Source organism: Pterocles gutturalis, unplaced genomic scaffold (genome assembly GCF_000699245.1).
Source record: "Pterocles gutturalis isolate BGI_N339 unplaced genomic scaffold, ASM69924v1 scaffold52172, whole genome shotgun sequence".
Taxonomy (NCBI): Eukaryota; Metazoa; Chordata; class Aves; order Pterocliformes; family Pteroclidae; genus Pterocles; species Pterocles gutturalis.
In genome coordinates, this window is record NW_010112197.1 from 1720 (window position 1) to 26098 (window position 24379).

The 24379-nt window shown below is 38.4% G+C and overlaps 2 protein-coding genes across 2 annotated transcripts; one reads left to right on the plus strand and one right to left on the minus strand.

The window, feature by feature from the left end:
* Positions 1 to 849: 849 nt before the first annotated feature.
* On the plus strand, positions 850 to 6939 carry NIT2 (nitrilase family, member 2; the record flags this gene model as incomplete). The annotated part of the gene is made up of 8 exons (XM_010073938.1): positions 850 to 970; positions 1091 to 1179; positions 2754 to 2847; positions 3823 to 3897; positions 4327 to 4405; positions 5064 to 5162; positions 6199 to 6254; positions 6637 to 6939. Coding segments are annotated over 8 exons (702 nt in total), but the record flags the coding sequence as incomplete, so codon positions are not given.
* Positions 6940 to 11590: 4651 nt separating this feature from the next.
* Positions 11591 to 24157, minus strand: TOMM70A (translocase of outer mitochondrial membrane 70 homolog A (S. cerevisiae); the record flags this gene model as incomplete). Its single annotated transcript, XM_010073939.1, has 11 exons — positions 11591 to 12037; positions 13024 to 13146; positions 13650 to 13747; positions 14603 to 14719; positions 15414 to 15521; positions 16693 to 16827; positions 17428 to 17635; positions 18776 to 18924; positions 19941 to 20050; positions 22585 to 22711; positions 23984 to 24157. Coding segments are annotated over 11 exons (1503 nt in total), but the record flags the coding sequence as incomplete, so codon positions are not given.
* Between the last annotated feature and the right edge of the window lie 222 nt (positions 24158 to 24379).

Here is a 24379-nt window from a genome sequence, read left to right on the forward strand (position 1 = left end):
GTTTTGTCTTGGTATAACTTCTAGTAAGCAAAGGTAACTATTGAGGCAGATGCTTGGGCTGGGAATCACTTGCCAAAGAGTAGGTGCTGGTACTGTGTGAAAGCCCATCTGTGACCTTCAGCTGTACTCCTTTAGGGGATAAAAAAAGTGTTGGGGGCAGGGAGGGCAAGTCTCGCATCCTCACAGAGCTGGCAAATATAATGCAGAGTAAAAGTTCTGGACATTTTGGCCATCTCAAATACTACTAGCCACCTAGTTTAGACATCTGAACTGCTCTGTTAATCTTACTGTCTAAAGGTTACATGCCTGATTCTGAAGGATAGAAAATCTTTTAACTAGAGCCCCAGTTGCAAGGAAATGGTGTTTAAAGGATTATTTTGGCAAAATAATTAAGTAATTTTGAGAAATGCATGCTTTTGCAAAGGCCCTTTTAAAAGTGAAGAAATCATGGGCCGTGGACGAGCATGAGCATTCGTGGTTTTGAAAGGATCTATTTACCTTGTAACTTGTCAAGTGAGCTAGGTGGAACTTGGTTCATTGTTCTGATGAGAACATCCCTTGTGATCTTGCTAAGTCTAGACTGATAAATGTGCTAGCCTTGGTAGTTGCAGCTTTTGTGGTACTTCTAGCTCATGTTCTGTTTGGCACATGTTCACACCAACTCACCCACTGCATTTTCTCTAGTTGTTAAGGTCTCTCTGGCCTCCAGATGTTTTCTGTAAACTAAACTCCTCTAACTAAAGATTGTATGAGAACATTGATAGAGGGAAGTTTGAAAGGTCAGCTACATATCATTGCAGTGATATTAATGGATTTTAACTTTTTTTTTTCTTCCCCCCCTCATTCTAGGAGTGCTTTAATTCTCCATATGGAACCCAGTACTTTAAGGAGTATGCAGAGAAGATCCCTGGGGAATCGACACAAAAGCTCTCAGAAGTTGCAAAGGAGTGCAGTATATATCTCGTTGGAGGTAGTTTATTCTTAGTGACCCTCTTATTGAGGGGAAAAATGGGCAATGTCTGTTAGTGCCATTGGATCAAAATTCTGTATAAATACAGTGGGGGAAATCCTTGTTCTTGCATTTATTAAGGATCCATTCCAGAAGAGGATGGTGGAAAGCTGTATAACACATGTACTGTTTTTGGGCCTGATGGTGCGATGTTAGCAAAGCATAGGAAGGTAAGATGGAAAAATATTGTTATTAAAAGGTTTCTCAGCAGTGTTGCACAAACGACTTCATCTGTGCCTAAAGGTGATATGAATTAGTAGAATCTTGCATTAATAATAAGCTGTGTACTGTCAGTAAAATGGCATGTAATTTCTATTTGGGGACATGTAAGCACCCCTTCCAAAGGTGATCATAAACTTGTTCTGGAGAAGGATGACAAAATCCAGAAGGCATAACTGGCATTTCCCAGATGCTGGGAGAACTGTGGTTAAGAGTAAATCCAGATCCAACTCATCTGTGTACCTTGGTCTAGGTCTAAAACATAGTACCACTTAAGTGGGATCAGGATTTCCTCTCAAGTTCCCAATGGATTTAGTCCTTCTGTTACCATAAATACTGTTCTTTACATACTTTGTGTGCTATATGTTATGATTAGTGCAGAAAACTGAAGTCCAAGTTCCCTGTTTAAGCTGTGTCTGCTGTTTGTGGTAGATGCTTGCTTACTGTCATCTTCCAGTGGGACGTTGCTTTGTGCCTTCTGAGAAACTATCTCCTGTTCATAACTATGGAGTGTGGCTTCTGTTAATCTGACTGTGCATACAGGTATCGTTCCTTAGGTGAGCAACAGCTTATTTCTTTCAAGGAAAAACAAAAAAAGAGAATGCAAGGTTACTTGGAACAAATGAAGTAGTGCAAAGTACCTCTGGGGTGCAGGTCTTAATTCATTCTGTAACTGATTCTACACTTAGCTACACTCTTAGGTCCCTTTCTGAAGTACCATGTTGCCTTCCATCTAGCATACCGCACCAGTCTGCAAGCCCAGTAGTTGTTTGAGTATAATGAGTGGAGGCTTATACTATGTAAATATGAACGAATGCTAATACAAAAACAGCTGTATTATTAGGAAGCTCTGGTCGGGAACAGAATCTTCTGTTGCAAGGGAGAAAAACTGTCTGCAGGGGCTAAGAGGCATCTGCATAGCTGAACTCGTGGGAACTTTGACTTGGTGAAGGTATTTTCTGGAGAAGCTTTGCAGGAATGGGACTCAGATCTTAGAGAGGAAAATATCACCAGCTTTAACATACTTTAAAATTGTCCTGACAAATTCAAGATATTTTATATGTATCCTTTCTTTTGCAAAATTACTCATTAGATCAAGATACCTAGGTATTTTGCAGGGATTCTTTCCATGAAGAAGACATAGAGCCATACTACAAATTGTTATATTTGTAACTATTTTGAACTACTCTCTATTTCTGTATGGGAGAAGGAAAGGGAATTCTATTTGGTAAGCAAGATAAATGTTTGATATGTGCGCCACTTGGATCACAGGGATTATATATGTTGTTTAAAATGGCCAGTCTTTTTTTTTTTCCTAATAACTTTAGACATGTATTTCTGTAAAGAAGAAAACTGCTTTAAATAATCTTTGAGGTCTCACAATCTTAAGTAATGCTTAGTTGGGATCCTGACAAAAGAATAGTTTAGATAATGGTAACTAGAAAACACGTGCATAATAGAAAGAGGCTAAAATACAAAGCAGAGAAATTGTTACTAATTGTTGTTATTTATACTGTGATTACAGGTTCATTTGTTTGATATTAATGTTCCTGGGAAGATACAGTTCAAAGAATCTGAAACACTGAGTCCAGGGAATAGTTTCTCCATGTTTGATACTCGTGAGTATAAGACAAGCCCTCTCTTCAAGGAGCTCTAGCACAATAACACTACAGTCATTCTGGAGTTCTCTTCCCCCTCTGCCTCCCCAGCAATGGATTTTTAGACTATCAGATTTATATTAGGCATTTGATAACCATGGCAAATGTAGTTTGTTCCAAGTGCTTGGGTCACTTCTGAAACTCATAAAAAGGCAATGTGATTGCAAAAGGACAGAAGAGTAGAAAAGATTTGAAGCATATGTCATGGCACTTCCCTTAATAAATAGTGGAGGTATTGATTAGTTAAAGAGGCGTTACTGTATTATAGTAATTCCATCTTTAAAATGGTTCTTATAAAACATGTCTTGCAGAAGAATATATGTAGCAAACGGCTACACTGGCACCTTGATTCATGTGAGGACGATATAATAATGGAGACAATTTACTGTAAATCCCATTCCTACAATCTTGAATCAACCACATCAGATTAAAAAGCAAGACACCTACTCCCCTACCTCGGGGTTCAAAAATTAGCACGTGCTGTTTACTGAGCTCTCAGTCTCTGTCTCCCATGGTTGTTTTTTTCCTCCTTGCAATGTGCATGCTGTAAGAAAGTATATGTCTGTAGTTTCTTTAATCTGTGAAGAGCAGTGAGTGCTTTCTTTTCTTGAAAATAAAATAATGGAAAAACCTGCAGCTAAATCAGAGAGGACACATTACACAAAGACCTGATACAACATGATTTTGTGGAAATGGCTGTTTTTAAAGGGTAGATAAGACTGCTTCTCACAGTCTTCCTCTCAGCACAAAGCATGAATTCTCCCCCACAAATAGCTAATGCTTGTTACAGACAAGGATACACATTTAAATATAGCTCCTTTTGTTACTGTGAGACATATAAACTAACAGCTGGCAGGTTGGCTACAGGGAGCCTTGTGATTGCTTTTGTGTACTTGTGATAGTGATATGACTGTTGTCTCTTGTGTTTGAAAACAGCATACTGTAAAGTGGGCCTGGGCATCTGCTATGATATCAGATTTGCTGAGATGGCTCAAATCTACGGACAGAAAGGTGAGGCTGGGTCACCTGATGGAGCATGGTTAGCTCTGAGGGCTGTTTCAGGATGGCACATACTGGGCAATCTGTGTGATTCTTCTCCTTGCGCAGTAGCACAAAATGAATCTTGTGGCCAAGATGCTGTTATTCAAATGAGTGTCTGTTCTCCTTGAGTAAAGTAACATACACACATTTCCTGCTACACACATTTGCTGATGGAATGATGAAGACGGGTATTTCCCCTTCCTTGGTAATGTACTGCAGGGCTTTGCTGACGTAAGTAGTCACCCGTGTTGTGCGTGGACAGGCTCTGTTTGGTTCCATTTAGGCAGAGGTCGGGAAGTACTGAAAGAAACCTCACCTTGAGTCTCAATGTGAAGGGCCACTCTGGGTAAGCCATCTTCCTCTTAATGATGGTTGGCTTCTAATTTTCTTTTAACAAAGGTTGCCAGCTGCTGATATATCCAGGGGCTTTTAACCTGACAACAGGGCCGGCTCACTGGGAACTGCTACAAAGGGGACGGTAAGAACAAAGTAACAGCTTATCCTCCTGTTCCAGGGGCAGTCTTAGCATCTTGAACTGGACCATTGTGTTCAAATGACGCTATGCCTCAGAAGTGGTGTTACAGGGCCACTCTGTTTTTGGAGCTGCACCATTTGTCAGGCCTTGCATGGCATGGCATGCCAAAATGATTTTGCTGTCAAAGGGAAAAACAGGAAATTCCTTCATTATCCTTCACTGCTGCCAGCCCCTCTGCAGTTATGCCCTTTCAAGGACCTTTACCCCATGGCTCTGGAAGCACCTTTCACAAACAAACTTCTAGACAGAATAGCCAGTAACCATTTGAGAGCTGCTCTAATTACAAACAGAAATAGACCCTGAGCTTCCTGAATGCAGTATTATATATTCTTTAGGTCAGCTTCAATCAACTTGGCTACATGCTGAATGAACGTGTAATTCATCCTACCCGCTAACTCTGGAGCAGGTGCTAGAGACTTCTCTTTCCAGGCTCTGCTTTCTCTGACCTTCATATCACTTACAATTTTGGCTGGTCCTTAGGGAAGATATATACGTTGCGCTTCAGAGTGAATTCTTTCTCTTCTGCTTAGTTAATTGGTGGTATAAAAAAATTTATACTCAAGTTTTCCTCCCACTTTCCTTCATCTTTCTGTGAACACAGAGCTGTTGATAATCAAGTCTACGTAGCTGCAGTATCTCCTGCTAGAGATGAAAAAGCATCCTATGTTGCCTGGGGACACAGCACTGTAGTAAATCCATGGTGAGTTCAGAAAAAAAAACAAACCTACCTTTTCTTGGTTTAAAAAATACATTTTACTTGACAGTCACATTTCAGTCCCACATTTCCATCTGCTCTTAAAAATGTCATAAGTTATTGGTAAAAAGCGTCCGAGACTTAAGCCTACATTCTCAAACTCATCCTTTAAACCTGCCTGACTGAAAAATAAGAGACTAAAACTAGTTTAACAGTATGTATTCTTTTTGGTAGCCAAGAAGCTACTTAATACTAGTATTTAGCATTAGTTGAGCTGCTGACATTTTCAACTTGTCCCTGAAGTTCAGTCCACTATATGCTATGCACTATGGTAATTCTCTGTACAGCTTACCCCAAACCATTTCACTTCCTCAGACACCACAAATGGTTTGACCTAAGAACATGAAGAATGTCCTCAGCTAGCTAAGAGACATATTCTGACTTAAGCAGAAGTCATGCAGGTGCACAGGAGGTAAAAATGACCAAATTTTCAGGCAGTTGTTTTTCTTTCAAATAAATCCACTGATCCAATCAGCTTCCAGATGATTGCAAAGTAAGAAAAGCTTTATCTATGTCTTGAGCTTTATATGCTGAAAGCAGTGGCAGAACACCTAGCAGGAGACATGCTAAATAATGTTCAGTTGTTCATGCAGAGTAAAAGTGTGCTCCTACCAAAAGCCAGTAGGATCTGAAGGAGAAGGTCTTAGTCTTTGTTGTAGATGGTTGTCCCTGGTGAAGTTGTTTCCTTCCCCTTGAGATACACTGCATGCTCGCATGCACTGGTTCTCACGGTTGCTCCTACCATGATCTTCTGAAACATGTTAAGTATGTATATGTCACATGTAAAATGTGCCATGTGTAAAGTCTGGAAGCCACTTCTGTCATGCCAGAGTTATGAATTATGATGCTGTTTTTAGGACAGCCCTGTCTTTACAGCTGTAGACATGAAGGGTAGGAACTCCCTTTTGTACGAACAGCAGCAACTGCACTGATGCCTTGAGACCTCTGTTAATGCTGTGAACAAATGTGCTTAATTTTGCAGGGGTGAAGTCATAGCCAAAGCTGGGGCTGAGGAAACAGTTATATACACAGATATAGGTAAGGGTAAAGGTTGGGTTTTTTTTTTTTTTCTGCTTGTGTTCTTGAGTAAAGGTCATGAGATTAAGGAGACGGTTTAACTCTGTGAGCTTGCACATGCAATTACAGATGATGCAGTGTTCATCCCTTCTCCACCTTTGCTAGACAAAAGCAAGAACAAGCAGCACTTGACTATGCTTTTCCAGTTTCACTAGTTGTGAGGAAGCTGCCACCTTAGGAAAGAGCAAAGTTGAAGCTTCCTTCAGCCTCGGCTGCCCAGCTGCAGTGCCCTACAGCCCCCTTCTCCATGAAAGCTGCCCTTTTCTCTGCCTTACCTCAGAGCAAGTTGGGAGCTTTCATTTTTTTGACTGCTGTTCTAATAGCTTACTTCTTTCCCCTGCAGATCTGAAGAAACTTGCAGAAATACGTCAGCAAATTCCTATTTTAAGCCAGAAGCGTTGTGATCTCTATGGCATAGAGATGAAAAAGTGAAGCTGGGTGAACAGGGAAGGTTTAGTTGGCACAATGGCTGCTGCTTTCGTCTTCGGAAGGATTCCCGTACTAGTTGCTCCACAATCTACAGCTAAATGTGCTGATTAATTGAAAAACCAGACTTGGTGGTGTAATTCTAAAGTCGATTCAAATAAACTTTTATATCTCCTCTCATACTTTACTATTTCATACTATTTTACAGCTAGGATAAAGACAGAGGTGAAATCAGTTGCACACAGTGGTAGTAGTTAACATTGGTTTATATGCATCACAATGTTTTAGTTACCTTTTTGGAGCTTTTTTTGTAGAACATGGAAATGAGAACCTTGTTCTCTCTGGAGTCCTTTGAAGTCAGCTTTGGTATTAATTTTTCAGTGAATTATCAGATAATCTAGAAGCATGATTCTTCCACCCCTATCCTTCTTAGTTGTATGTGCCTTAACAAAGTTCCTTGAATGTCCAACTTCTAACTTGAAAAGCTTAAATTTTAACACACTAACCAAAACAGGCCAAAATTCTACCCTGTACTACTTAGGGACAATGCAAGAAGCTGCCCAACAGATCTACTACTATAGAAAATTTATGTGTCTTGTCTGGAATATATGTATTAAATTGAATTTTCCTTATTGCAATTCCTATTTAGTGCTGAAGTGATACAGGTTACTTTTTTGTTAAAGCAATTTCACATGTCACCACACCTTTGCTCTATATACTGCTTCCTTAATATGTCTGAATGGGCTTTAATTCTGCTGCCTGGCAGTCTTTATCTGAAAAGGCTGAGGGGAGTCAGTCAAAAGGGTTAGCAAATATGTTGCACTGATGAAGTCTTTCTGCCCACAGACTTCCAGAAGACAGGTACTAAAATTGCTCAATGTTTAATTGCATTATTGCTACCAACTGAGAACTCCCCTCAGCTGCATGGGAACACTTCATTGTTCTTGCTGAAGAGACTAACAAACTGATGATTAAAGATGGCTTTAAAATATTTAACACCAGCCTACCATTTTGGTTGTTGGTTTTTTTTTTTGGTGTTTTTTGGGGTTTTTTTGGTGTGGTTTTTTTTTTTTTGTTTGTTTCTTAGAAGGAAGACATGTTTGTACTCCTAATATAAAAAGATTTTTTTTCTCCTTGGTTGAAAAAAAGAACTAACTAACAATCCAGCCTTTACCACGAGACAGCATGGGGAAACAAAAGTTTGCCAGCAGCAAAAATGATAAAGCAATAAGGCTAAAGGAGATTTCAAAATACAGAAGGAAGGACAGAGAAGTTTTGTCTTGCTCTAGCTAACTACCAGTTTTCCCCAAAGTCACTGTACCTTTTTATTCATGTTTGGCCATCTTCCTTTTCCCACAGCTGCTTTCTTGCCTGTTTGGGGTTTTTTTAACCTTCTTTTGGCTTCTGTGGAATGAGCTGGGTGTCTGTATTATAGAGGAAAATTAATGGTTAAATTAAGCCAAACCTGGAGGTGTCTTTCCCCTTAAAAGACAGGTCACACCATTCCACTCAGTGTAGTCTTATCTATTCCAGCAGGCATTTTTGGTGTGTCCTTTTTGCTGCATTTTGGTGTACATATTTTACTGGAACTCTTAAGAAACAAGCCACAGAGCATAAGGTGAAATTAAGATTTATTTGTTTAAAAATAAATATAAAAAAATTAACAATTTGCCATTTGAGTAAAGTCTCCTCCAGTAATTAGTGCCTCCCACATAATAATTGGCATTCATGATGGCCATCACTGGGCTCCAACTCCTAAATCATAGCAACTATTATACATCCATTTTTCTAAACTACTCCATCAGTCTTTCCCTCCCCTCTCTATACTAGCTGAACATGCAGCAGAGCAGGAACTAAATACTGCCTTTGGAGGATTAAAGTAGTGCAGGATTCCCATGAGCTGATCACATAATTTTAAAAATGCAAAGTGCAGTCTGCAACAGACCTTCCTTCCCTGGAATCCCAAACAGAGAGAACAGATGAAAATCTGTAGCAAGCTACTTTGGTGAACTCAGCTGAAGTGGTGAGCTCAGTCCTCTTCAATCTGTCAGGAAAATTTCTAAGCACCGTGTTTGAGTAGGATGTTTCAGGGTCTCCAGTATGATGCACTCAGAAGTGATACAAAGGGGACTGTGAATTTTTGGGGGTTTCAATGAAAAAAGTAGACAATCAGTTCTCAGCTAGATAATACTTAAAGCAGTCAATCTCTGAGTTGGCAGAAGCAGGCACTTCACGTATCCATATTCTACATGTGCACCGGTATTGTGTAAGTATAGAAAACCAGCCAGTCACAGCCCTGAAATAGCTCCAGAATTTCAGCCTGCAAGGATTTAAATTCTTTGTAAAGAAATGTCAGAAAACACAGTAATGCCTGTTTTATCAGGCAGTGTTGGTACCACGGGAGCTGGGAAGGCTGGTTAAAGCTCCATCTAAGCTGCTCTTAGTAGTTCCACAGTAAGTTACAGTATTGCTCCTTAATAGATGTTAGTTCCTTCTTCACTTTCAATCTGCAATTAGATCCTAGTAATTCAAGTCACAGCTTCTAATCTCCCTTTTGGCAAACTTGTCTCTTACATGAACAACATGGATTTTACATCATCAGAATTAAGATGCAAGACAACTCTGTGTAGAAGCAAGTTCCCATAGTCTCCAGAATACACCATGTGTATCCAAGTCTTCAGTACTAGCTTCCTACCTTTCACCAGATTTATTTTTTTTCAATAGCAGCAATACTTGTTTCACCTTCAGCTCTTGATCCTTACTAAAAAAAAGCTTTTCTCAGATTTCACATGCACACCTGTCTTAAAGCAAAACCTCAATTATATCAGCCATGAAAAAAAAAAAATCCCATTCATTAAAGGAATCCACCTGCATACACACATTAACAGGGCATCAGCTACTCCGATTCCCAGCTTTCCTGGCTGGATTGACTTCCCCCTGTAATCTTCAGCTCGCAAGATCATACCTTTGTGGGTGATGGAAGCAAATCAGAGATAAGACCTGTTAATTCCCTATCTCCTCCACATTTTTTCTTGAAGGTTGAAGGGAGAGAAGATGACAGGGAGTCAGTAATTATTCTTCCTAGATTCAGAGCAAGCTCAAATAAGCAGAGCGTGCACCACTGCAGAGAGCACTTTCATCAAAACCTGTTCTTATACATGTCAGAGAGAGATACTTGAAGGTAATATTTATTTTTTTAAGTTTACAGGTGATACATCATTTACAAAAAAATTACAGACAATGCATCTTTTCAGTGCAGTTTCAAACTAGTTCAAGAACACGCAAAAGTCCGTGATGATTTGGAATGCTAGTATTTGACAGCACATGCTTTTTTTTCCCTTAATTGATTGGGTGGGGTAAGAAATGGTACAGGTAGGGTGAAGAGGAGAAAATGCCAATGTAAATAAGGCCATGCGAATAAAAACTCCTCAGGACACATCAGTCAGTCTGGCATATATTTGTTCTCAGGTAATTGATGAAGAGAGTGGAAATTCCAGAAGACATTTGACACTTGTTATGTGCAGTGCCCTTAGAAGCTGCCAGTACCTTCCAAGGCTTTCAATTCTACACCAACACTGTGATTTCAGATCACCTACTGAGCTAGCTAAATAGAATGATTACATCTTTATGTCTACTCTCCACTATTTGAATTCTCAACTGTAGTTGCTGGGAGAAAGGAAGGTCAAGTTGAAAACAGAAGCTGCTGCTATATGGTGGCACAACTAGAGGAAGAAGACAGTTTGACCACAGCATGGTTCATTTCTTTAAAATATGAAATACATTAGACAATTCAGCACAAGCAAATGTATGATTTCAGGATGGAAAGAAGCCCAAATTAGTGTATCATAAATTAAGCTACATCAGTTAAGTATTTGCCTGAGTTTTATCCAGACACATCAACCCAGGAAGAGGCAAGACGGACTGACCAACTTCCATACGAGAAAGATCAACCCAAAGCAAGAGAGCCCTCTGTGAAGTTCCTAGCTAGACGAAGATGGTTTATCCTAGTATTTAATAATTTGCCAATCTGCTATTTGCTTCCTTTCTACAGTATTTGTAATCTTGGCCAAGACAGGGTCCTAAACAACTAGGAAACCAGTACAGATTCTAAATCCATTATCTGAAGTTTTAGCCTATGCTTTGTTCCTTATCTCACTGAAATCTGCAAATGGGCTATTACAAGGAGCAGATCAGAACACAGCAGTTTCTAGAGACTGAAGAAAATTTACACGGTCTATTAGCTGTTACATCTAAGCAAGAACGGCAGAGATTACAAAGATTATATGCAGGCATGACCTTACCTTTGGCAGCTCTACTCCCAGCAGTGCTTTCTGCTCTTGAAGATCCCTCTGAACCCTCCAGAACAATTTCCTGTGACATTCAAGTAACGACTGCTGCACAGAAAAACAGCCTTTCTTCCAGTAAAACCTACACTGAAGCAGTGTTACCTGACCTCTTTCCAACCTTTTTACTAACCCTCCTATACAGTACACTAGGGCCTTCTGGAGTGAGGATAAAGACTACCAAATTAATTCCCTAATAGCTGCCACAGTACTATTTCTAAGTAAGTTATGCAGAGAGTGGGAGGGGCTTTAAGGGAAGATTGTGCATGCTTGCATATATTTACAGGGATTCTCTCCACATCTACTGACTTAAAAAAAACCCTCTATTATTAAACAGTTTCAAAATTAATTTTTTTCCTTTTTTGCAAAATTAAAATCAACCCTCAAGGATTAACTGCATATAAAAAAGAAACCTATTTTACAGCACTGACTAATATTACCTTTAAAATCAACAGGAAAAAACCCCACATGCTGTAATATTGTTTGATAAAGCAAAAATCGCCCACAACATAATCACCCAAAATGAACCAGTGTGAAGTTTTTATTTGCATGGCCAAAATATCTTCCTTTTGTTCCCCTGCAACTTTATTTTCCCTTAACACTCTTTAAGGTTTTTGCTGCAGAAGGAACAAGATGCAAGACTGCATACTTCCTTGAACAACCACTCCCACAACACCTAAACATTTAACAGATGTAGCAAATGACAACACCACGAACAGGAAAAAACTAAGTTCCACCATTCAACATGGTCTGCAACAGCGTCTTTAGGGCTGGCTGAAGTGGGCAACTTCACTTTAGAAGGTCATTTCCTCACTGTTTTTTTACAGTGTTGGTGGTTTCAATCCATACTTCTTTGCAACTTCTGTCTGGGCATAGGCAGCATCACAGAGTGAGTAGAGGTGTGCCATCTCCATTTCAGATTTGGCCAGGTTGATAGCTTTGTTGAACATTTCAATGGCTTTATCCAGATTACCTCTGAAATAAACCAAAATTTTGTCCAGTTAAGAGTGGCAAAGCAATCTCTTAATCTCTACAGGATCTTTTTTCTTTCAGGACTTACAGTCTCCACTACTAACAGCTTAAAAGGACTTTGTGAGGAACCACCACGAGAGCTTGTGATGCTGAGCAAACCAAGAACAGTTGTTACCAAGCCTAACCAACTAGGACAGCTAGTTTAACAGCCCTCCTCTTGAGAGCCCCCACAGGTGGCAGCAGGGCATAAAATGTTCTCCACAGGACACCAAGTTTACTACAAAGATAATGCTGGGACAACTAAATGAACTCTCATCCCCCTTGAAAAGAGTTTGTATACTTAAGAGGAAAACTAGCAAAGACAAGGGCTCACATTATTTAAACAGGAAATGCTGGCAGAATTTCTCATGGCAATAATTTAACTGTCTGCCCTTTAGATGGCTAGACGTGTAAAAAAAAAGACTCTACTATACTCTCAGCTACACCCCAAACTTTTGCACAATCGTAATACAATGAACTGTTACAGAATAGTGCATTCGTCTTTTCTCTTTACCCTGTGAGCTTGCAAACTGCAAGCAACCCAAATAGTCAGGCTTCAGAGTAAAACTCAGGATCCTCAGTACAAAAGGTCCAGTAAGATATGTTTATGGACTACATTAGATACACAGGAAGCCTAGTAATGATTAAGGAGGTCACTTTCAATGCAGAAGGGATGTATTTAAACATACATCTGCATGTTGTCCAGTACGTATGAAACTGGTGAACATGGGAACTTACTAGATCATAAAGCAAAATTATGCCATAGAGAAAGGAGGGCCTTCCTTCAGAGTGACAGAACAGAAAACAGGGCTTCGAGTAAGAGCTGACCTCACACAGAACTGGGGAGAAGATCATAAGAAAAGCTCAAGATCCATGGGGAAATATAAAGGACTGCTATAAATAGATTTCAAAAGTAACTAAGAACTCTTAACACTGCAATTCAACATTACCTTTGCACTTCAATCGTTCCCATGGTTTCATATGCAAAATCACATTTGTTATCTATTTCAATGGCCTTGCTTATGAGTTCTAACCCTTTGTCCAAATCTTGCTTCCACTGGAGCTGAAGTAAACTGGAAGGGAAAGTTTAGAACAAAATTCACATACTCCTCCCACAACCAAGATCATGTAAGCCAAAAAAAGATCCTAAACGTTTCTAATTCCTAATGCAAGGTAGACAGTAACTTCACTGCTTTTAAAAACATGTATGTGAAAGTCACTTTCAAGAAGCCATGTCATCAGTTTAGTGACTCAAGATAAATATCTCTTAAGACAACTTGTTACAAGTTGTTTGATGAAAGAGAAAAACTTCAGCACGAAGCTTAAATTAGATGGGGCTAAAGAGTCATATACTTTAAGTTGATACTCAATTAGGAACAAACACTAATGAAACTTCACTGAAACTTATTTACAGTTTGGTCAACAGAAACTATAAAAATACATTTAACAGCACTAAGCTGTTTTCACAGAGTTATTTGTCTTAGCCAAGCTTCTCAACACAAACATTCAATTAGGGTTGATTCATCTAAACATGCCAACTGCTCTTGATTAAAAAGATCACAAACTTAATACATACCCTTTATGAACATATGTAGTGGCATTGTCTGGCTCAAGGTCAATGCATTTATCATACATTTCATCAGCCTTGCCAAACTGCTGTTGATCAGTTAGTGCCTGCATCAAAAGAGAAACGTGTATGTCAATCCACAACCAAAACATGCACTCTGCACTAGGCTAATTCTAATTAAAACTATATTGACAATGTGAAATTGGACATAGCTCTCTAGAGCAGGCCAGGCACACCAGTTACCAGAGTTAAGTTTCATAACTGAGGCTTTTTAGAAGAAAGCTGCTAGACTTGGAAGTGCAAAAATTGCTGATCACAGTACCATCTGTAATAGGAGATCCATAAGCAACATAAGTGTACTGCAAGTAAAAACCATTCTAGAAATCTGTCCCTGCAAGTCTCAACTTCTTTCTTTTTCAAATGTACTTCTTTCAAAAAGAAATGCATGCATACTGCCTACCTACCTAAAATCAGAACTTCTCACACTTCATACTAGAACCAGCAGCACATTTTCTTAGAGAAGAAATGACACACTGTTAAAAGTGTACTCAGAACATCTGTACTAAACTCTGCTTGACCAGTATAAGCCATTTGTAGCAGAACAAAACTCTGTTATCCTAGCTCCATACACTTAACTCCTAAATTAGCTAAAGAAACCCTGATGTCCATCAAGTGAGATGCCACACACATGCATAAATTCAAGGGGAAGTATATGTCAGACCTCTGTCTCCTAATAACCACCCTTGACTCTCATCACTTATATCTGTTCCACCAATTCCCCATATACTTCCTCTACCCCACAACACCCATACCCATAAATTCAGGTACCTTATTAAAGACAGCATGTGTTATCTCAGAACTGTTCTCAAAGATCTTCATATATTATTTGAAGAAATGTATGCTATCCAAGATAAAAGGTGCAAGAGAATGCAGCATTTTCTTTAAGAGACAGAAAAATGTACCTGAGCATAGAGTGCATAGCCTTCAGCACACTTTGGAAATTTTTTAATGACATCTTCAAAGCCTTTCATGGCTACTTGCACAGGCAAAGGATTGTTTCCTGTATAAGCTTGGCGATACTATTCAAGAAAGAAAAAAGGAAAAAAAAAAATGAACCACCACCATCAGACCTCTACCCACTTCCCCAAGAGATGCATGCATCACAACATTACAAGTTCTACACAGTGACATGCCTGTACCTCCTACAAAATCTGATTTTAGGAAACTACCATGTGTCCAAATCTCTGGTAGAGTGGACAGGGAGAGAAGAAAGGATGAAAGAAGGATGCCATAAGGCCTGCTAATTGCCAATAGCCTCCCTCTATTTCAAAAGCCTAGAAATTCCAAGCCTAGATTTCCTTCTTGTTCACACCACGCAAAGCTGTCCTCAGAAGATTCCTGCACACAGAGGCATTGTACTAGCTTGAAATAATTTAGTTCCAATTTATCGGAGATGATGGTTTTCCACAAAATTAAAGCTTTTTTAATATCAATTTCATATTATACAATTAGAGTGAAGATTTGTGTTCCTCTACCACAAAACATAAAAGATGACCTACTGTATTGACTAACAAACATTGCAAAATGAAAGTAGCAGGCCCTTGCTCCAACTGAAGAAACCTGCATTATTTCTTTACCTTATTATTAAAAGACATTGAGATATTTGTTGCTCTACTTTTCCATTAAATTGGAATAAAACCAAGAAACACAATATGTTTTCCAGAAGTCTTTAAAAACAAAAAGCACCCAGATAAACACCAGTTTGTTACCTACCAGGGCAAAACATTTCTGTGCTTGAGCCAAGGCAGAATCGGGTCGCAATCTGATACATTCATCAAAGTCTTCCACAGCCTCTTCAATTTGGTCAAGCAGGATTTTCAGCTAGCCAGAATGAAAGAGAATCCTATTTCTGTATTTGATCTGTGCTTCAGGCACTTAAGTGATATTTCAGTTAGCATCAGTTACTCATATCGTGTCCAGTTCAGTTTTAGAACCGCCTAGAAACCTACAAAACCCATGACTAAAAATCACTGCAACAAAATAACAGTACCACCAGGGAAACTTTGGCTTCATGCACAAAAAGGCAATGTCCATGTGTAAGGGATTGAGAACATTTGCATTTTAGACTGTTGCCATTACTGCTTTAGCATTATGTCCAGTCTCCAAAACTGTGCTGTATTTTCTCAATTCATTTTGCCTTGCTGTAGTTATTGCCTGTGGACTACTTGGATGTTGAAACATTTTGGCTTTCCCAGCTTGCATTTCAACTTTTTTAACAAAAAAACACTCTCATTCCTCCACAAGAGTGAAGCACACTTCATCATTCTCCTACTTTACTGTGAAGCTACTGTAAAACACTAATTTTCAATCTGCAGAAAACTTTCATTCCCTTCAATCAACATGTAACACCATTCTTATTTCTGAGCACTAAAGACATCTAATGAATTCATGGAGAGAGGCACTTGATCCATGGAAATCTTCCTTATGAATACGACTCAGCGTATCTGCATATGGTAGTGTTTCCTTTTTTCTTCCAGCATCTTTCATATTACAGTTCTGTAGAAGCAGGCCTCTCTAGGTCTAGAAATTAGTCAAGGACACAGAAGCATCACAAGCCAGAGAGAAATGAGCTGAACAGATGCAAGTCTAGGCCGCGGTACTGCAGATGAGAAGTTATCAGGAACACAGGTTACATCCGCTGTAACAGTTTCCTTGTCTGCAGCTGCTGCTCTGCCCTATCAGGGCCCTTCACAGAGCAGCCTGTATCTGCTGTAAATGTATACAAGCCCTAGTACTTCTAGGTCAGAGTTCATAGTGACAGAGAATTGAACCTCTCTTACTTTGTGTTCTTTCCGATAGCTACAGAAATAAACTGCTTCTGACCTGAACCTGCAAATTGGACTGCGTATTTATTCTGCAACAGTTCCAGATTAGGAGTTCATGTTTTTCTGACACAAACAGTAGTCTTTCCGATAGTGTACTGATCTTTATTTTTCCTTTAGTATATATTTAAATATTCAAGTATTGGGACAAAATCTCTAATGTTTCTTACTTGTCCTCGATGGTGGTAAACATCTGCATTCTGAGGGTCAATATCAGCAGCCATGTTAAAGTCTTGAGTGGACAGCACAGGCTGCTGCTGCTGCATATACATACTTCCTCGTTTGATCAGAGCATTAGCTCGGAGCTGTAAAAAAAAAAAGTTCAAAGCAGCATTAGCCACTCCAACATTCCCCCAGATTTAACGCTTTGTTACAATTACAGTAAATTTTTCATTTGACTAGTTTCTCACACTGACAGATTTAATTCTAAGCAGGAATAAATTTCATATTGAGTCTAAATAAATCAACTCCCTTGCTTAATTTCAAATGTGTCAGTCTATGCTTCTATCTCAGTGGATTTTCAGCCCCCAAAAAATCCTTTAGAAAACAGGTTCCCTATGCTTACAAGTAGATCAGCGTTTTTTGAAGCAGTTCAATATGCAAGTACAATTAATGTTTTTTCTCTTATTTATGAACTGATTTTTCAGACTGGATAAGCCTCCAACTCATTTCACTTCATCTGTTCTTTAGTTTGTACTACTTAGCACAGCTGTCTCAAAAATAAACAAGCCCTTGAAAAACAACGTGTCAGGATTAAAAAGACAACGTGGTAAATAAATCAGAACACTCCCATTAAAGTATCTGAAAACTTGTGAAAAAAAGCTCTGGAATTATACTACAAGTTTATCACCTAACTTCTACGTTTTCTCAACCCAAACTACAATCCAGCTGTGACAGACTCTTACCTTCACATTTGCATCTTCCATGCTGATGACCTGATCTAGGTCTGGTTTGGCAGCATTTGCATTGCCAATAAGTAAGTAGAAAGTAGCTCGCAGAAGCAAAGCTTCTGCCATGTATTTTCCCTTTGCTTCAATTTCTTTTGTGCTTTCACTGATAATTTTGTCATAGTTCTCTTCTTCCATATACTGTTTTGCTCTCAAATAGCCAGAGCTGTAAATGATGTAAGAACAGTTGTATATATACATGCATTCACTGAACACTTCAGTTTCAATTCAGACTTTTCATTAAATCATAACAAATACTAACTTTTCCTATACTCAGTTACAACACCAGCATTATAAGTAAAGTTACTGTGATGGAGCCATCACAGACAGAAAACAACTTAAACAAAAAAAAATGCCCAAGTTACATTGGAAATAAAGAAGAAAAATGCTTTAAAGCTCTTGAACCTGAGCTTCATTTGTCCCTGGAAATTTTTTTCACAGTAAGGACAGTGAAAATCTCTGCCTTAAAACAAGAGGGATATAATTGCAGGTCAGAAAAGTGCAATATTAAACCTAGCAACATGCAGTTTATACATGGAACAAAGGATTTCACAACAAAAATTACAGTAAGCACTGCCTTGTCTTCAGCCAAGTGTCCTGGATTCAATGAATCTGCCTGTAGATCAGGACATTCTATGATACTTTAAAAAAAATTCAGAATGCTGTATGAATGGTGTCCATACTGACAGCACTGATATCTTCCAAAAATAAACTGGAAGACAGCATAGAAAGCTGAAGGACCATCTATGTGGTGCTCAAACTCCCCTCAAAAAAGGAAAAAGCTCAAGCTTTTCTTTGACAGAACAAACCTCTCATTTAAGTGCAATTCGATTCCAGAAATATAAAACACCTTTCAGCCTCAGTTGCTGTAAATTCATAACAGAGAGCCTTTTCCCAGCTTGTCTTCTCCCCTCCAATACAAAGACTAACTTGCTCTCTTCCCTGGCAACTCTCCTTCAGTATAAAACACACTTTTCTCCAGAAGCATCATTCAGCACGCTCCAGTCCTCCCCATCTCCTAAGCTTTACTATGGTACCATAGTAAATATTCAACATATCTTCCCAACATTACGGTCCTTCCTCTGTCTAGTGGATCGAAGCCACCTCCAGTTTGGAACTAGCCAGTCAGCTGTCATAAAAGTTTCATTCTTAATACTGTTCTCACTTCATAGGCTCACTTTATTACCACAGGATTTCCTATGCCAAGTACTATAAAAATAACAGCAAGTTACACTGAGCAGAGTGTCAAAATCACTGAAAACTTAATTTCCACACCAAACAATTCCCAGCCATACTGTACACTCACTTTTCTTTTACTTCAGAAGCCTCTCCCTCCTTATCCTTATCTTCATCTGATTTCTCACCCTTAAGCAAAGGTTGGGAGATAATATCATCTGTGAAAGAACTGAAGTAGGATTTAATGAACTGTGGTGAGGGCATCAGAGGCTCACGATTCTGAAACAAATAAATGTAATTTAATTAGATGGTAAGATCAGATGGTAAAAATAGAAAGGGATAAACAAATGTGATTACCAAAAAACTCATTCATGAAAGAACCAATGTATGACTTTCCACTATCTCATCTGATTGTCTGATATTTTTGATTTGACAGCTTGACATTCAAGGATTATTTAAACTTCAGATCACAACTCAATACCCATCACCAGTAGAAATAAAGTCAAGATACTCAACAAAGTAGGAAGAAGATAGGATCTTTCTGCATACATGGCTTGAAATGAGGACTCTCAGGATATCATAAGACATTGGGTAGATGTACTAAAGCAGTATGTGTGCACATATATTGGGTGAAAAATGCAAGCTGCCCGTTTAAGCATAAGCCTGATTTCAAGTAGATTCTGAATGGTAATTTGCCCTTTCCTCCAACTTGTCCAAGAGAAGCACTACAATGAAGACTATTTCTATTTATAAAACATTATTTCTAGTTATAAAACACAGAATAACCTGTGGAAAAAGCCCTCAATCATAATTCTTCTCATTTTAAGCTATTAATTAGATATGGAATCAACACTTGTACACATTTTCAATTATTATTTATAAACCTTCCTATCTCAACACACATACCTAACTCAACCACCTGATGTGCAACTGAACAGCTACTGCCATTCCAACATATCCTATCTCCATTATGGTGCAATTCCTGAAAAGCCCCATGTAAGGCAGCACAGCAACTTAGGTGTCTCATAAATGTCACAATAAACTTGATTCTTAAAGGGAAACAATTGTTAGAAATAGGCCTCTAGTCCCTACTAAGGTTTCAAAAAGTTTGGATGGGTCCCAAAGGAAAATATAAGTACAATAGAAGCTTTGTGCAAAACCGCTCGTGTCAACTCTTACACTTCAGCAGATGAAGACAGTGACTTGCTTAAAACAATTTACAGAATGTCAACAATCACCATTTCAACAACCAGTCAAGTGAAATCAGAATTTGTCAGCAATATCACAAGTCCTACCTTGTATTTCTCTTTGGCCTTTTCTTTTCCAAGAAGTTTAAGAACTTTATCAGCTAACAACATACTTTGCTGGTTTTGGAAGGCTTCTAAAATGCAGACTGCAGTGACATCTAGGAAGCAATGTACAGAAGTGAGATTAAAGACAAATTCTGATAGTCACTGGAGTACACTAAAATGGGCCACTATTACAATAAGTCACTGTTCAAGTAACAAACATCCTCTTCGAGGGTAAAAGCCTCAGTTTCCAATTTGCTGTATTTACCATGTTTTCCCAGACACAAATTTGTATCCAAAATTATCTCCTTGTGATAAAAGGACTTTGTGACAGCAAATGAAAGAAATTACATTTATTTTTATCTTCATTTTTTATCTAGAGACAAACACACTTAGGTGAGCAGTGAAAATGTATATCTCCAGCAGGGGCTTTCATGTTTTGAAACTTCAGGGATAGTAATTATGTTCATATTAAGTTTGCATTAAAAGTGTTAACACAGCTTTTCTCCTGGGACTGGTCCCAATTCTCTACTTTTAAAATTCACATTCAGTCTAATCACATCTCGCTTCTTCCTCAGTTTAAGAAATCTTACCGTATTTTATCTCAAGTTTTTCTGCTCACCTCTGTGACTTTGGAATGGAGTCAGTTTAAGAGAAACAGCTTGCTGGCCTATTTAAAGTGCTAGCCCCTATCATACCACTTTCACTTACACATAGAACCTCTGCCAATGTTTACCCATTGCTGCCTGAATCAAGCTTTGCAGGGTGAAATGTGCTCTTATGCTACATTACAATTTCTCTGGGTTCTCTAGTTAATATAATACCACCACTGATTTTTCCTGTTTAATTTGCATTTAAACATCAGTAAAGGTGAACAGAGGTTGGACATGAAATTTGAACAGTATATTGTTTGAATAAGCTTGAAAAGCAAGTGTTTTATCCTGGAGTTTAAGTATAGTTTCTGTAGTTCTACACCCAACAGGTACTATTATGCCATCATTTATACAGAAACTCCCCACAACTCCAGCATGGCCAAGAAGCGCACCAGAGTCCCTGGGAAAACACTCGATACCCAGAAAGAGCACGAAAGACAGTGTGCAGTAATACTGTACTATACCACCTTAGCAGACATGCTTTGCCCAAAGCAGGCAGCTGTAAACTAGTGCCCAGACTTGGGTAACGCAGCAACATCTTCCCAAATTATACTTTGGGAATTGGGATAATTGGAGGGTTTTTTTGCTGGTAGGAGGGTATTTTGGGGAGGTTTGTTTGGTTTTGCTTTCTTCCACTACATGGACATACTTGGTTGGATTTTACTGGCCACACATGGTTGGCAGGTAAAAGCAGTATTGTATTAGAAAACCAGTGTAGTTCAGAAAAAGCAGGTGATTTCCAGCTCTGAAAAAACTGCAAGCTAAAAATCAAACACAAATCAAGGTTGAAAATAATTGCTACAAACATCACGGCTACTAATATGAAAAAGGAGTTACATTTAAGAACTATCCTAGTATGGCAGGGACACTTGATCTTTCTTGGGGTTTTTATCATCTGTCAGTTTATCACAATTACATGAGGTTTAGATTTTATTATAGCACTCTGGAAGTGCAGCTGTTGGTCAATTAGTGATCGCACAGGACTACACTAAATGACCTAAGTAGACCTTTTCTACTCACTACAGCCTTACAGGGCAGAAAGGCACTCTACCAACAGATAAATAAATACATAAATAAAATTTCCACATCTTATTTACCTTCTAATTTAGCAGACCTAATTCTTAGCTGTTACACGTAATGAAACTGATTTAACAGTTAGATTTACCAGTCAGAGCACTGCCTTATTTTCTGTCCTCCTCTGACAATGAGCACAGCTGAAAATTTCATTTGCCTTTTAACACTACATCAGCAAGAATTATTTCACTTGATGAAACTCAAATGGGTCCTTTCAGTGTCCCTTAGTTCAAAAGGGCCCTCAGACAACACATATGACCTGCAGTACTTTTTAATATTCACGGCTTTTCAGTCTCATTTTCCTGACAGTTAAAAATTTATTGTTAGGAATAGTATTTGGAGGGACTTGACACAGTAGTTTCTGCCAAATACATAGTGCTAATATTAAAAGAGGTTTTTTTAGATCTGTTCCAATTTTCACAACAGTTATACATCAAAATGAAATGCTACTGAAGCTGCTTTCTGTTTAATACCCACCAAATACATTTAAATGACTGTAAAACTCATGTTTCTGACCATGTACCTCCACCTGCAAAACCCCTTAATACTGTTTCTCTAAAACAAACAGGGAAGGAAGTCTGTTACTGTATGGAACTAAAACAACTGTTGTCTGGGTTACCCACTCAGCATTTTACATGAATTCTATTCTAAAATGTAGGGAGTTTCCTGGAAAAAGAATACCTTGTGTGGCTGTAGTAGCATCAATTTCCCAGAAGCCATTTTGGATGATAGCTTGAAAAATGGGAAAACGTTTCTTCTTACAAGAGAAGAAAATGTATTTGCAGTAGCTATGAATGGTTGTAAATAAATCATTCTGTATTACTGTAGTTACAGAAGTAAAAACAAAACAATCCCCAAAGTTATCCTCTCCAAAGAGCCTGAGCTAATTCCACTTTTAAGTATACACGTCAAGAGACACCCACCTTCTAAACATTCCTTCTTATTGTCTAGCTTCTCATGAGCTTTTGCACGTCTGAAGAGAGCTTTTACATATTTAGGATTAAGCTCAACAGCCTTTGTGCAGTCTTGTGCCACTTCTGTCCATTTTTGCTGTGGGTAGAAAAAAACACAATGAGAGAGGCCCTACTCAGCAGCATTGTATTAGCTTTCCACTGCCAACTCCAGGGTCATGCCCACCTAACAGTAGCTGCAGTTCCCAGGGCTCTGGTTCTACCTGCTTGCTTCTATTTCTGCAAGTTTCTCAGTAAGAAACTGCCAGGCACCACTGGAAGCCACCTGCACCAGAAGAGCCACAAAACAGAAAAGGAACTCCTATAGAAAAATGAAACCAGACGGTTGTACAAAGCATATAGGAGAAGATAATGAGTTGATGCGAAGATGCTTGCAGGAGGTAACGCTGGGACTGAAAGACTGGTACAAAACAAACAGAAGAAAAAAGATGAAAACAAAATGAAAAAACCCCAAGTTTAACAAAGTACTAAAACACTTTATTTTTAAAAAAACTATTATTTCAATTTACTACACTATATTACAACAACGGGATGATAAATGTATATGTAGGAGTAGAGCTGGTCAAGGGTATTAAGAACTAAAAATCCATTTATCTGCAAAACTGATTATCAAAACAGGCTTTTCTAATAACTGAAAAAGAGGAACCACATACATTTGTGATTCATTAGGGCATTAAGTGTTGTTAGAAGTATATGATTAGGCAAAGACATTAGACAAGAACTATTTTATCTCTCCTCTAACTTTCAAGACTAGATTTCTCTAATCACACAGTCTCTCACTTGATACTTCAGACTGTACAAAGCCAATTTTTCTCCACAATTCACAAACTTGACCTCGTAAGCAATTGTACCGATACCATAATAAACAACACTGGTTGACTTCTAAAACTAAAATCAAGTATATTCAGCTACCAAGTAAACGTTACTTCCACATGTGCAAAATGTAGTTCTTGGGCTTTAGTAGGATTGCTAGGATTTTTTTGTTTAATTTTTGAAGTAGCATCCTTCCAAAATATTTGGCCTTTCACCTAACACTTAATGAAAACATTCTAGTAGAGAGAAGCAAAATTAACATATATACAAGAAAATTGTTCCAAAGAAATTAAAACCTTGTCTTACAAGAAAAGGACACATAAGAATTAAATAACATAGACTGATAATAGTTCACAGAAAATAATTTTATTTATATGTGGAAAAATACGATGAACTGGTGAAAGAGCTGCAAGCAACGGCGTCTTGTGAAGACAGCAGATATCACCACCTGAGATCTTTCAGTGGATAAAAGTGACAAAATACACAATTTATAATGCAACTTTTTAGAATAAACACATAATTATCTTTAATTTCTTACCAGTTGTTCATAGGCAGCAGCTCTATTTTGATAGAAAGTAGAAAGATCAAGGTTTTTCTCAGGAGGGCACAGGCTGATAGCCTCAGTATAACACTGAATAGCTTGCTCATATTTTCCTGCTTTAAAATATTTGTTTCCTTTGTTCTTGGCTGCTTGGGCTCTACCAAGAGGGCTCTGAAAAAGAAAGTGGTAGGTCAGTTCAAATAAGAAAAGCATTACCACACACAAGCTATGCAGTTAAGGGCTGATCTTCAGAGATATAAAATGGATCTGAGTGGTAAACCCTAGCCTAGACTTCTGAAAATCACCCTCCTTCCATTTCCTGGAAAAACACCATGGATTTTCTTTTGCACGTATATCAGATAGGAGACAAACTTTTCAAAAGATTCACTACAA